The 14,009-nt window shown below is 36.8% G+C and overlaps 1 protein-coding gene across 5 annotated transcripts in view; it reads left to right on the forward strand.

The window, feature by feature from the left end:
- Positions 1-815: 815 nt before the first annotated feature.
- The window catches only part of LOC131166263 (BEACH domain-containing protein C2), a 116,547-nt gene continuing 103,353 nt past the window's right edge, over positions 816-14,009 (forward strand). For 3 of the 5 annotated variants that reach the window (XM_058124641.1, XM_058124646.1, XM_058124643.1), the window contains exons 1-3: positions 816-1,045; positions 2,181-4,297; positions 11,132-11,919. In XM_058124641.1, the coding sequence (XP_057980624.1) occupies positions 2,248-4,297; positions 11,132-11,919 (2,838 nt within the window). In that variant the 5' untranslated portion in view covers positions 816-1,045; positions 2,181-2,247. Of the gene's footprint in view, positions 1,117-2,180; positions 4,298-11,131; positions 11,920-14,009 lie in introns of all 5 variants that reach the window. The other 2 variants (XM_058124642.1, XM_058124644.1) reach the window with 2 other exon arrangements.

Below are 14,009 nucleotides of genomic sequence, written 5' to 3' on the forward strand. Positions count from 1 at the left end.
AATAAAGTAATTAGTGAAACAAATAAAATGTGATTAGTGAAGCATTGAACATAACAAAGAATTGTTAGATGGAATGAGCTTATAGTGATCTCAAATGCAAAGGGTTGCTTAAAATAAATAATAAAAAAGACAAATACTTCCTAAGAAGTCAACCTAATCAAAGACATATTACACTTTTTGTATATAAAAATGCAATCAAATAGAATGAATTAATATTAATTTTGTCTCTTCTTTCTTTATTTTTCTATCTAAATTTTGATTTTATTTTATAATTAAACATGCCAATTGTATATTTGTTGTTATATTCCTTAATAGAATTCAACAAGTGCAAATTTATTATTGGCAAGAGAGGAGAATAAACTTTTGCTCATTCCATGACAAGTGTAGCATTAAGGGTGACAAAATGGGTTGAAATCCAATGGGTGATCCATGACCCTGCTGGGTTTTATAGAAATTGACCTATTTATAAATGTGTTAACTTGGAACCGTAAGATGAGTTTGGGTCGACTCATTTGCTGAATGATTCGTTTATGACCTGTTTAAGAATAAGATGGAGTATTTTTTTTTATTTTAAATATGTTAATTTACATGAAATGTTTAAAATATTTTAAAATAAATAAATTAAAATTTTTAAATAAATAGTGCCGCATTAATGATCTATTTATGGACGAGTTTAAATTTATAAAATAGTTATCCGTTAATAAATGGATGATCCTAAACCGAACCCATTTAACATCCATGTGTTTATGATTTATCCCAACTCTCGACCCATTAATCCGTATATTACGTCACTGAAGCCGATGTCTTCTTGAAGCCACCTCTTTTTTTTATGTCATAGATTATAGACACGCTCGCCCAGCCCTTGGGCATGCTCCTCTACGTTCTCTATCGTTTTTTTGACTAGGCAACCTCATCGTAGGGGGCCGAATTGTAACCTCTGCATCGTCCCTCTCTCTTTCCGGTTTATCGATCCCTTCAGTTTCACGCAATACAATCTGTACAAATCAAAGCATTAACACACTCGAAGCGTCGATCCGTCTTCAAGGTAGCATTAACCGCTTCCTCCATCACAGTTTCTTCATTCAATGGCAAATCGGCGGAACCTTGATTTGATCCGTACATTTTTATTTACTTATTCCTCTTCTTCTTCTTCTTTAGGTCTTTCCTTTTTTTTTTTTTTTTTGTATATTTTCTCTGGTTAAATGTTATGCATTGGTTTATAGTTTACAACGTGAGAAGATTGATCTTCTTTTTTTTTTTTTCCTTCCAATATAGCTGTTTTTTAAATGGAAAATTTGCTTTTATTAAATGCTGTCTATTGGTTCACTTTACAACGTTAGATGATTTGTCTTCTTTTTGATAATTAGAATGAGAACTTGTAGACATTTCTTGATGCGGATCTGTGACTTCGAAATTAAAATTCATGATCTTTGGTAAAATCTAAACTTGATTTGATTGTAGTGATACCCCTTGCAGCCTGTTTGGTTTCTGAGAAAAGAGAAAGCGAGAGTAATAAATTTAAATGTTATGAGGTTGATTGTTTTCTTTAAAGCTGGTAAGTTCACTTCAAGTAAGCCAAATGGTGAAAGTAGGAACGCGTTAGTGCATGCTGTTGGAATTTTATCCTTTAGTTAGACACACTGAAAAATTTAAGATTTAAGCTTAGATTATTTTTTTGGGTTACTTTTTTCTTTTATTCCAATTTTTTTCAGCAGCAAAACCCGGTTTCCTTTCTGGAATTTAGTGATCGTCAACTTGATTTTAATTGGACAAAGACTTTAGTAGGTTACTGAAAATTGCTGTTTTTAAGTTTAAACTCTTCAATTTGGTAGTTTTATGAATCAGGAGCTCTGTGAATCTTATTTTGAGCTTATGCCACTTTGGTTTTTGACAGGTAAAATCCACATACCCTCTCAACCTTGTTGTTTAAGCCATTGTCCCTTTTTAGATTAATTTTTTGTTAGTAAAAATATTTTGACATTTGTTTGCAGATGAGGTTCAAGTTATTTAAATTAATCATATTTGATCAAAATCCATGGATGCTTTAATTGTAGTTTAAATTTCTGAATATGCCTTTTAATTCTATTGATGAACAGATTCTTAGACTTAAAATGTGGGTAACTTTACTGAACATGATTTATTTACTAATCTTGTTTTTTTATTATTTTAATCCTTCTCAGGTGGGTTATATATATTATTAAATGGGGATTGGGGATTTGCTAGGTGAAAAGTAGAAGTAACTATTCAATGGAAGAGGAAGAAGTGCAAGAGCACATAGCAATTTCTAGGAATGATTTGGAAATTCTTGAAGAAGGTGAGAGTGGTGAAGAGAAAAGTATAGGAACATCACATCAAGAAAGTGTTAATATTGTTAGTGGTGAGGGAGATGATATAAGAAATGATAATGTAGCCTTGCAAGGGGTAAATTCTGTGACCACCGTCGTTGATGAAGACCAGTTTGAGCCGGTATCCTTGAAAGATCAGGACAAAGATACTGGTGAATCTCAGAGTGATCTTGATGATTTAAACAGATCATTTAATTCTGAAAATGTCAAACAGTTCTCTAGTGATATTGAGGAAATCTCAGAATTGTCATCTGGGAAATTTTCAACAGAATTTGATGCTTCCCCCACTGCTGAGATGCAACCGGATCATACCAGTTTGAGTCCACTGCCTGGGAAACAATCAGGTCATTCCATAAAGCAGTCTTCTTCATCTACTAGTCTAGAATCCATTTTGTATGGGGATAGTGGATATTCTCCGGTTGGTTCACCACCGAAACCTCGGCCTAAACCCGTTATGCCAAATGTGTCTCCGGAGCTTTTGCATTTGGTGGATTCTGCTATCATGGGAAAACCTGAAAGCTTGGACAAATTGAAAAATGTTGTCAGTGGCATAGAGAGTTATGGAAATGGACAGGAGACTGAGAACATTGCTTTGCTGGTTGTTGATTCACTTCTCGCCACTATGGGTGGTGTTGAAAGTTTTGAAGAAGATGAGGATAATAACCCTCCTAGTGTGATGCTGAACTCTCGGGCTGCCATTGTAGCGGCTGGGCTTATTCCTTGGCTTCCATGGTTGGGTGATTGTGAGGGTGTCATGTCCCCAAGGACACGAATGGTTAGAGGGTTGCTTGCTATATTGCGTGCTTGCACAAGAAACAGATCGATGTGCTCCACAGCTGGTTTGTTAGGAGTTCTTTTAGGGACAGCTGAAAGGATCTTCGTACATGAAGTTGGTTCAATGGAGCAGATAAGATGGGATGGTACTCCATTATGCTACTGCATCCAGTACTTAGCTGGGCATTCACTTAGTGCAATTGATTTGCATAGGTGGTTTCAAGTCATCACCCGAACACTGACCACTGCATGGGCGACCCGGTTAATGCTTTCGTTGGAGAAGGCCATTAGTGGAAAGGAGTCGAGGGGTCCAGCATGCACATTTGAATTTGATGGTGAAAGCTCTGGTTTGCTTGGTCCAGGAGAGGGCCGTTGGCCATTCACCAATGGATATGCTTTTGTAACATGGATCTACATTGAATCATTTGCAGACACACTAAATACAGCAACTGCTGCTGCTGCAATTGCTGCTGCTGCTGCAGCTAAATCTGGAAAATCATCGGCCATGTCTGCTGCTGCTGCAGCAAGTGCACTTGCTGGTGAAGGCACAGCCCACATGCCACGGCTCTTTAGTTTCTTGTCTGCTGATAATCAGGGGGTTGAAGCGTACTTTCATGCACAGTTTCTGGTAGTTGAAAGTGGCGGTGGAAAGGGAAAGAAAGCTTCCTTGCATTTTACTCATGCATTCAAGCCACAATGCTGGTACTTCATTGGTCTGGAGTATACATGCAAACAGGGGCTACTTGGAAAAGTTGAGAGTGAGCTTAGGTTGTATATTGATGGATCACTCTATGAAAGTCGACCCTTTGAGTTCCCCCGGATCTCCAGGCCCCTTGCATTTTGCTGCATTGGGACAAATCCTCCTCCCACAATGGCTGGCTTACAGCGTCGTCGTCGTCAGTGCCCTCTTTTTGCTGAGATGGGGCCTATATATATCTTTAAAGAACCAATTGGACCAGAAAGGATGGCGCGTTTGGCCTGTAGAGGAGGGGATGTGGTTCCTTCTTTTGGTAACGGGGCAGGATTACCATGGCTAGCAACCAATGACCATGCACGGACCATGGCAGAAGAAAGTTCACTTTTGGATGCTGAAATTGCTGGCTGCCTTCACCTTCTTTATCATCCCAAGTTGCTTAGTGGGCGTTTCTGTCCAGATGCTTCCCCTTACGGTGCTGCAGGTTTCTAAATTATTCCTAAACTTTAACTTATTAAGTGTTATATTCAAATATTTCTTATGCGTTCTTAATTTGATGTCAAAATACTAAGGCCATGTGTTGCCAACATATGATACCCTGAAAGTATATTTTGAACTCTGGAGTTAAATATGCCTAAGCATGTGCAATTCTTTTGTATGAAGTTCAAAGGGCACCCTGGTCATTCTCTTGTGTTGGTTTAGTCAAATTTCTAAGATACATCCATTTCTCTGGTATTTCTTCTCTATTTTCTTTTTCTTGCTCATTTATTTTAATTCAAAATCCCATTTATTTTAAGCAAAACAACAAATTTCAAGCCACTCCCCCCCCCCCCCCCGGGGTGGGAAAAAAGAAATTTCTATTTTTCTTATCTTTTGATATTGCTGAGAAATTTTTAATTGTTTTTTCTTTTTTGTATATGCTAAAATGCAAAATAAACCTGCCCTCCTCCTAGAAAAACAGCTATTTATCTTTGGCACTGAGATCTCCTTCAACTAAAATTTGTCGAATCTATTCCTTGTGTTATTTGGTTTCCCCTTGTAGTTCCTTCTCGTAGTATTGCGACTAATAGTTAAATGTTTGGTCACACAATATGCACATGGTGAAGGACCTTTATTTTTAATGACTTAATGTTGGGTCTCCCAAAGTCTTTGAACTTTACCATCTTAGTTCGTGTATCATTTGAATTAATAATAAAAGGAAAAAAGAAAAAGAAATAATGGAGCAGCCACCACTTGTTATGATGAGCTCTTTTATTTGCCCAAGTACAACAAGATGGATTTTAGGGGATGTTTGGCTTGGCTTATCCTAAATTCCTTCTTGCAATCACTTCCCTTGGCATTTATGCTCGAGAATTGGATTACTATCAGCATGAGAATATTTTTGTTTGTTTTGATTATCATGATTCTTGTGTTTTGGCATAAAATGAATGTTTTATAATGTTATTTCCATACATTTAGAATACCTCTAAACTTGTAATGATAATAATATTACCTACATGCTTGTATTGTACATATGCATATATACTAATATTTTTTTTTTTTGGGATAACAAAATAAAATATATTGAGAGAGAATGTACAATCATAACAAGGACACTAATTCCTCAAAAAAAGAGGAAAAAAAAAATTCATGAAAAGAAAAAGAAAAAATAAAAGCAAAACAAATGAAACTGCTATTATCAGCCTAGGAATCCTCTCTTTAATCCTTTACTGTCATAGTTCACTGAACACTTCAAATTAGCCATTTCCCTTTGACCCTTCTTCACCTTTGATTTTCCTCCATCGAGCCTAGCATCATTTCCTCCTTGATCAGCCAACTTAAGGCCCAATTCATCCAACAAACACTGAGTTTCATTGTCTTTCCCAGAGATTTCTTGGACTGGAGTTGGCAGAATTCCATCCTTAACCTTATATTCAACTTTAGTAATCTCATCATCAAACATATTAATTCCCTCTTAAGACTTCTAAAGGAGGAGGTGGCACATAAGATAAATCCCTAAGGCAATCAGTAGAAGAATTAGAGGAATATCCATACTGATCTCAAAGATTCAAAATTACTACTCCCTACACTATCCTCATCCATAACATCTCCCATCTTGGCTCCTCCACTATACTTATAACACCTTTGGAATCTGTTAAATCTTGATATACATTGTTGGCCCACAACCTAACAGCTTAAGCTTTTAGGTAAAGTGGTAATCTAACATGGTATCAGAGCTGGTTATCAGGAGATCCTGGGTTCTAGTCTCATTGCCCGTGTTTATTGTGTGATGTTTTCTGTAATGGGTGTAATTTGTTGTGTGTTTCTCCCCATGTGCTGTTGGGCTGCAAATGCAGGGGAGTGTTAAAGCTTGATATACATTGTCGGCCCACAACCTAATAGCTTAAGCTTTTAAGTATAGTGATATTCTGACAGAATCTTTCTTAATAATTTTTTGTGTTTTCTCACCTGACAATTCTCACATATCTCCATTAAGTTTCCTCCCTTCAGCACCAGTTTGCACTTTCTTATGACGGGTGCAAACCTTTCGACTTCTCAAATTATCTGAACCGACTCCCTTACCATCAAGATTTATAACTGACCCAAACATGAAGTCCTGGTTTTCAAAGTCCTGAGAATTAAGATTCTTAGAACCAGAATCCCCCCTTTCATCCCTAAAACTTCTCCTATTATCATTCTTCTCCTGCTGAGGAGAAGCATCTTGATTTCCTACTTCCATCATCTGCTCTTTGCTGTTACTGGAACGTCCCTCCTGATGCCTGCCGAGTATGTTGTTTGAAGAGGGGCACAGTTTAGGATCTTTCTTGTCATCCTGTCCCTCTTTCATAGATGAACACTGATCATCTTGCTTCTGCTTTAAAAAAAACTCTGAACTCCTGTTGCAGCTGAAGAGAGACATACCCACTGATAGCACTTGCAGTTCTTCTCAAGGACAAACAGAGCTCCAACCTTCCCTATCTTATCCAATATGAAATTGAAGGACTTCCCTTCAATCTGTATTGAAAAAACCCCTGCCATTAGTTTGTACTGGCAACACAATTTTGAGCAACAGAGACATGCGAAGAGAGGGGGTTTTTCATGAGAGGGCAAAACCATCACGAGAGAGCCTTTAGGTTTCAGGTTCATATATATGCCAATATTAATTGTAATACTTTTAATATATATATATAAGAATGCTAATAATAGTAATACTAGTTTCAGTAGTGGTGGTAGCAGCCTAGCAGCAGCAGCAAGAAAAACAATAATAATTATTTAATCATAATAATGAAAAAAGGTAGTAATAATACTAGTAATTTTTTTGATATAATAATGATTTTAATAATAGTTTATTAACAAATAATAATTGATTATTAATAGTATATAATAATGATCATAATATTGAAAGCTAATAGTAATAGTAGTTATCATAGTAAATAGTAGTAGTTGTTGTGAACAAAAAGAGGCAATGGAATGATAATTATAGCGAATAAGAATGGGCAATTTCATCCTTGAATGTGGCACACAATGCATACCTGGGCCATTTGTTGGAGTCTAATGAATTCAACATCAGTTTTTGTACCATCGAGTTCGATCAATCAAACTTCATTCTAATTGAGTAAGGGCTGCAACATAGCCCTCTACTTCTTTCCGATAGGGTGTCTGGGCCAGTTGATTCTACCTTCCTCATGCGTGAACCATTTGAAGTCAAATTCTGCTAGGAACTCTTGCCAATGAATTTGCTTTGGTGAGAGTTACTTTTGGGTCTGAAATATTTATTTGCCACATTGTTAGTCACTACCATGAATTGTGTACCTAGCATATGATGCTTCCAAATTCCTAAACAGTGCATTACAGCAGTCATTTCCTTTTTGCGAGTAGAATAGTGGACCTCAGCATACGTCAGTTTTCTACTTTTGAAGGCTGCAGGGTGGCCTTCAAGCACATGGACTCTATTGATAGCCCTACCTAAAGTACTTCAAAAAAAATAAAGGCATGTAGCAGTGACTCTGAAGATACAATCATACAACCATCTTTAGTTCATTGAAAGCATTTTGACAATCATCTATCCTTATCCATTTCTTATGTTTTTTCAGAAAATCAGTCAGTGGAGCAACTCTCTTCGAATACCCTGAATGAATTTCTGGCAGTAGCTGGCCAACCCAAGGAATGAACGTAGTTCAACAACCTTTGAGGGTGCAGGCCAATCAAGAATGGCCTTGACCTTCCTTCCTTCCTTCCTTCCATCCATTCTGATATGTTCTTTGCTTACCCAATGTCTACTTCTTGGCAACAAAACTCAAAATTTTGTTTCTTGACATTCAACCGATTCTCTCGCAATTTGGTAAACATCTCAAGTGCTCATGGGCCATTGAAATTTAGAAGAGTGGGTGTTCAATATGTTGCTTACAGGTTGAAATTATGAGATAGGCTAAAGGTTCACCCACCTTTTCATATTAGTTTCTTGAAGCCTTCTCATGCTGATCTCTGGAATGGAAGTAGAGGACAAGCGAAGAGAGTCCCCCAAAAGATAAGAAAACAGTTGATGTAGATGTTGATAAAATCCTGGATGATGGAATTGAAGGTAAGAGTAAGACGAAATGGAGAACCTACTACTTAGTAAGGTGGAAGGATTCTCAGAAGAAGAAGCAACTTAGGAAAGGGGCATGACTTTGTGGCAGTTTGAAAAGCTGTTTATAGTCTCCTAAAATGAGGATGTTGGCGTCTTTTGATGGAGGGTTTGTCAGCCCCTTGATCACTTGACAATGCCAAGGCATATGGTTCCATTAAGTCGTATGCCAAGGCAACATCTAAGGATCACCTATCATGGTCTGTTTTGTGGGATTCGGATAAGATGCATATTATGTTGCTAAGGAGGGAGCACATAATAGTTGAGATGTTTGGGAAATGGGAACATGCTTGGCATGGTCAAAGATGGACATAGTTAGGACCATGGTCTTTATAGCATTGTGGCTTGCGTTGGTGGCTGTTTATGGATTATGTTGCTGGATGGTTAATTTGGGCGTATATCAAGTGCTCATGTGTGGGATGTCATGATTGATGGGAAATCATGCACAACATGAAGGTTTGACCGGGTCATGTGCAGTGTCAATGACATATGCAGATTCGTTGACATGTTACCAGATAAAGCAGTCACGTGACAATTTCTTGTGATGGCTGAATTACATGCCTTTGTTTGAAGGCAATTTTGTGGGTTTAATATGTGGCGACTTTTGGCCATGAAAATGTAGACAGTTGGTTATGTCTTTTTGGCAATTTTCGGTTGCATCCTGCACAAACTATGCAATTGGGTTTGTCAACTGCTCACCCTTGACAGTTGCGGGTGTCAGCTAGTTTAAATTGACATGATTGCATGCATGAAATGCTAGAGAATTTGTATATGGTTGTTCCTGCATGTTGTTGGGTGTATTTGCTGGTCTTGAATAAAAGATTAAGGTTGGGAGGTGTTGCTTCTGTAAATTGTTTGGTTTATGCGAGGGACATTTTTGTCCTATTAAGTTTGATTTCCATTTCAAGACCTACATGAAAGGTGGGTATGGAATATCCATATTTTGAGGTTGTCTTTTTTTTTTTTTTTTAAAAATCTAAGATACGTATAATAGTGGAAAAGAAGGGACAATTTTATCCGAAACTGATGATAATAGTCAACAAGAAGGGGCAATTTCATCCCTGTATGGTAGGAACATTTTTGTGCCATTGAGTTGGATTCCCATTTCAAGACATATAGAGAGGTAAGCTTTTTGAATATCCATATTTTGGGGATATCTTACCGTCTCCTGAATCTACAATATATGCTGTGTAGGATTCAAATGAGTTATCATCAGTAGAGGCTGCATTCCTGAAATCCTTTAGGATTACCCAAGCCAAACGCCCCCTTAGTATGTTATTGAGCATGCCCACTTAGTTCAATGAATTCCTCCATCAGTCCATGTTGAACAATAGTATACAGAAGAAACTCCATTGACAAACCTCTTTTTGTATTGCTCACTCATTTTATTTTGATTTGAAAAATAATGTAAATTTAGAAATAAAGCCTTTGTGGAAAAACTGCCTACTATGTGATATAGTTTTTTTTCCTTTTTTCTTTTAATTTTTATAACAAGAAAAATAATGTATTAAAAGAGAGGAAAAAAGAATTACAAGGTAAAGGAGGACCAGAAATCCTCAAGAACAGAATGAATAAAGTACCTGCAAAAGAAGCCCTTTTTTTACGTTATATAGTTTAATTGGCAAAAAAGTTTTGATTAATTTACCAGCAGCTAAAAAAGGAAGCAAGTACAATTCTCAAGATCTGCACATATAATAAAACAAAAGTCGGGGCTAAGAGATGAGCCCTTAAATCTATATAATAAACCTTCCTTTGTTCTTGTAGTTTGTAAAATTAAATCATGATTATGGTAAAATTTGAAATTCTAATTCTCTCATTTTTTAGCAGTTGTAGGCATGCAAGTCCAAATTATTTTTGCAGGGAGTAAATCTGTTTACAGATTGGATGCGAATTTTAATCCCAATTTTTTTATTTTTATTTTTTATCCTGGTTTATCTCTTCTACTAATTCTTGATATGAAGTCTAATAAATAGTAGAAGGGAACGCACGGAAAGAAGAAGAATGTTTGTGTGAATTTTAATTAAGATTTTGTATAATTTATGAGTGAAAGGTTTCCTTGGGTTTTGATATTCTTTAAATTGAAAAGAAATTGAATTTTTATTGTTCCAAGGTAATTATGTCCATTGTGTGTGAGATAACATCCAATTCCTCATATGCACAAGTGGTGCAGGCACAATTCAAAAGGAGCAGGGAGAAATCATAAATATATTGGCTGATCAGAACTCCTGATCATTGGTAGAGTCTAGTTGAAACTGTTGAAGTGTTTTTTTTTTAATATAAATCTTAGGCCAATTTAAAAAAACAATCAAACTTTTAGGCCTTGATTGGATCCCTCTCATTATCCAGTGGGTCCAATTTGATTAGTATGTAGGATGAGTTAAGTCTCCAATACAATGGTGGAGATGTCTTTTTGAGATTGCATGTGCAACCATGATTGTTTGCTCATGTAAGGCTTTGCTCACTTGTTTATATTAGCATTTTCACACATGCACACATACACAGAGACATGCATACTTATTTGATGGCACTGATTAAATTAGCTGGCTACTCTTGAAGCACTTCTTCCCCCTTGATTCTTCCAAGCTCCAGGTAATGATTGATATTTGAACCTCGCAGTAATGGGTGAGGATTCGAACACGATTATAGCAATGAAGCATTTGCTGGAGTGCTTGTCTCAACCTTTTTAAATAACTTTTTTGTATTTTGTTTCAGGGACACTCCGAAGACCAGCTGAGGTTCTTGGGCAGGTCCATGTTGCTACAAGGGTGCGGCCAGTAGAGGCTTTGTGGGCCTTAGCCTATGGTGGCCCATTGTCTTTACTTCCTCTAGTGGTAAGCAATGTGCATAAAGATAGCTTGGAACCACAACTAGGGGATCTTTCTTTGTCTTTGGCCACTGCTTCTCTCGCTGCCCCAATTTTCAGGGTTATTTCCATGGCTATTCAACACCCAAGTAACAATGAAGAGTTGTGTCGTACAAGAGGGCCTGAGGTTTTGTCAAGAATATTAAACTATCTTCTGCAAACTTTATCTTCTCTTGACATTGAGAAGCGCAATGCGATTGGTGAGGAAGAACTTGTTGCAGCAATTGTTTCTCTATGTCAATCTCAGAAAATTAATCATGCTCTTAAAGTGCAGCTTTTTGGTACCCTGCTACTAGATCTGAAAATTTGGAGCTTATGTAACTATGGGCTGCAGAAGAAGCTTCTATCATCACTTGCTGACATGGTTTTTACTGAGTCATCTGTGATGCGTGATGCTAATGCTATTCAGATGCTTCTTGATGGCTGCAGGAGATGCTATTGGACAGTTCGTGAGCAAGACTCCGTGGAGACATTTTCGTTCAATGAGGAATCACGTCCTATTGGTGAAGTTAATGCTTTGGTTGATGAACTCTTAGTGGTTATTGAACTATTAATTGGAGCTGCATTGCCTTCATTGGCTGTAGATGATGTATGCCGTTTACTTGGGTTCATGGTTGACTGTCCACAACCTAATCAGGTAAATAACTTTTTAAGTGTTTAACAGAATGAAGCTGATACAATTACTAATAAATCAGAAACAATACATTGGTGCACCTGTTTTCATTTTTAATATATCACGTCATTAACAATTATGTTTCTCTACTCTTCAATTTCATTTCATTTGTTGTGGGTTCCATTGTTGTATACTTTAACCATTCTGTGATTGGCTTTATGCTGCATGCTGCTTATGTATAGTTGCATGCTAAGTTGTCATATGATTTGGTATTGAGCTAAACAAGCTTGGTTAGTGGTTAGTTGAAGCACTTCTTGTGGGGATGATTTAAAAATTTATCAGGATTTGCTATAGCACCATCCAACTCTTCAGCACCTTGTCACTTTATCTTTAAACAATTGTTTGTGAACCATTCTGCTGAATATTTGGAAAAAAAGAAGAAAAGAAAATGAAAAACAGAAAAGCACCTTATCTAAGATAAAGAACAATACTTGTTCTGAATTTGCTGCTCTCATTTTCATTCAAAGGTTCACTTACCAAAAAGGACACCAACTAACCTCTTGGCTTGTAAAAAACCTGGTTGAGGGATCCAAATGATGCTGCTCTTTTTTTTTGGTCACACAAAAAAAATTTAGTATATAATTAATTAAAAATAGGAGGTCTGAAGGGCTATCTAGAGAATGGTGAACAGCTGGTGTAGGTGGTTGCTTGGAGGGTTTGGAAGATGTGAGTATCTAAAGCTGAGCTGCAGTGGGGAACAAGTAGAGGTTAGAATCCTTTAAAATAAATTATCCGTTAGTAGATACTTGGCTTGTCTATTCCTTATCTTATTGCCTGAAAGAATCAATTTATTTGATGTTGAGTTCTGATTTTTTAAGAAATTTTTATGGTGCAAAGTGAAATTTCTGTGTTTGATGTCATGAAATCAGCTCAAAAGTCTGTGAATGCAACATTTTTTTTATCTTCGTGCTCATTTCTTTTCCCTCTCCTTCCCTTTGCATTAATATGCTCCTCTTATCTCTAGTGTGTACCCCTTGATGTCCTATGCAGTTGATGTTCAAAGTATACTCCATGTTATATGCTCCTCTATCTCTACTGTGCACCCTTTGATGTCTTATGCAGTTGATGTTCAAAGTATACTCTGTATTTTTTAGAAACCATTGATCCTGTTCTAGTGAGTGGTGTGTCTCCTATTCTAGAGAAGAATAATAGTAGGGGAGGTTCCAGGATTGAGCTTTGGGGATTTTCTTTGAAGAATTTTATTTCTTATGGAGTTGAAAAAACCAAGATTTTATTGTTGGTTTGGAAGAGAATTCAGATGATAAGGGAGTCAATTCGGATAATCTCAAGAGTCAAAAGGTTTACGCTTGCTGTGAGGAAGTGCAGTTGGGTTTTGAAAGGAGGAAGTATTTTGAAGGTAATTGGGATTCATCCGGTGACAAAACAAAAAATATTCTTAAGGGAGATTCTAAAGGTATTTTAAGTATAGTGGAGGAGCCAAGTGTTGAGAGGATTAATATGAGCAAGGGTAGAAAGATGGGGATGTTTCAGAGGACAATTGCATAGGCATTAGTGAATTTGAATGTGATTAGGCTTTTGGATCAATTCGGGAGCAGCAAGGAATTTTTCTTACTCTTGTAATGATTGTCTTGGGGATTTATCTTATGTGCTGCCTCCTCCTCTATAAGGTTTAGATGGAATTGATATTTTTGAGGATGATGCCTAATCCAGTTCAAGAGTCTGCTGAGAAAGACATTCAAACTCAAAATTTGTTGGATAGCTTGGGCCTCATGTTGTCTGATTAAAGTGGGGTTTCCTTGGATAAGTTCAGATTATTATTTTTATTCTATTTTTTTTTTACTGTTTTTATTCTTTTCTGTTCGTTCTTTGCTTTGTTTTTCTTTTTCTTTTTGAGGAGTTAGTGTCCTCACTCTGACTGTCCATTCTCTTTCTTAATATATCTTTTTTATTATATAAAAAATTAGAAACCATTGCTCCGACCTCCCTCCTCCTTCCCTCATTTAGCTTCTCTCTTCCTCCCTCGCTCTCTTGTCCTCCAGCATTCCAGTGTATACAGATTTCAGGTTGTTGCAGGTTCTTTTTTTGTTCTGATT

The sequence above is a fragment of the Malania oleifera genome, chromosome 10 (genome assembly GCF_029873635.1).
Source record: "Malania oleifera isolate guangnan ecotype guangnan chromosome 10, ASM2987363v1, whole genome shotgun sequence".
In the NCBI taxonomy this organism is placed as follows: domain Eukaryota; kingdom Viridiplantae; phylum Streptophyta; class Magnoliopsida; order Santalales; family Ximeniaceae; genus Malania; species Malania oleifera.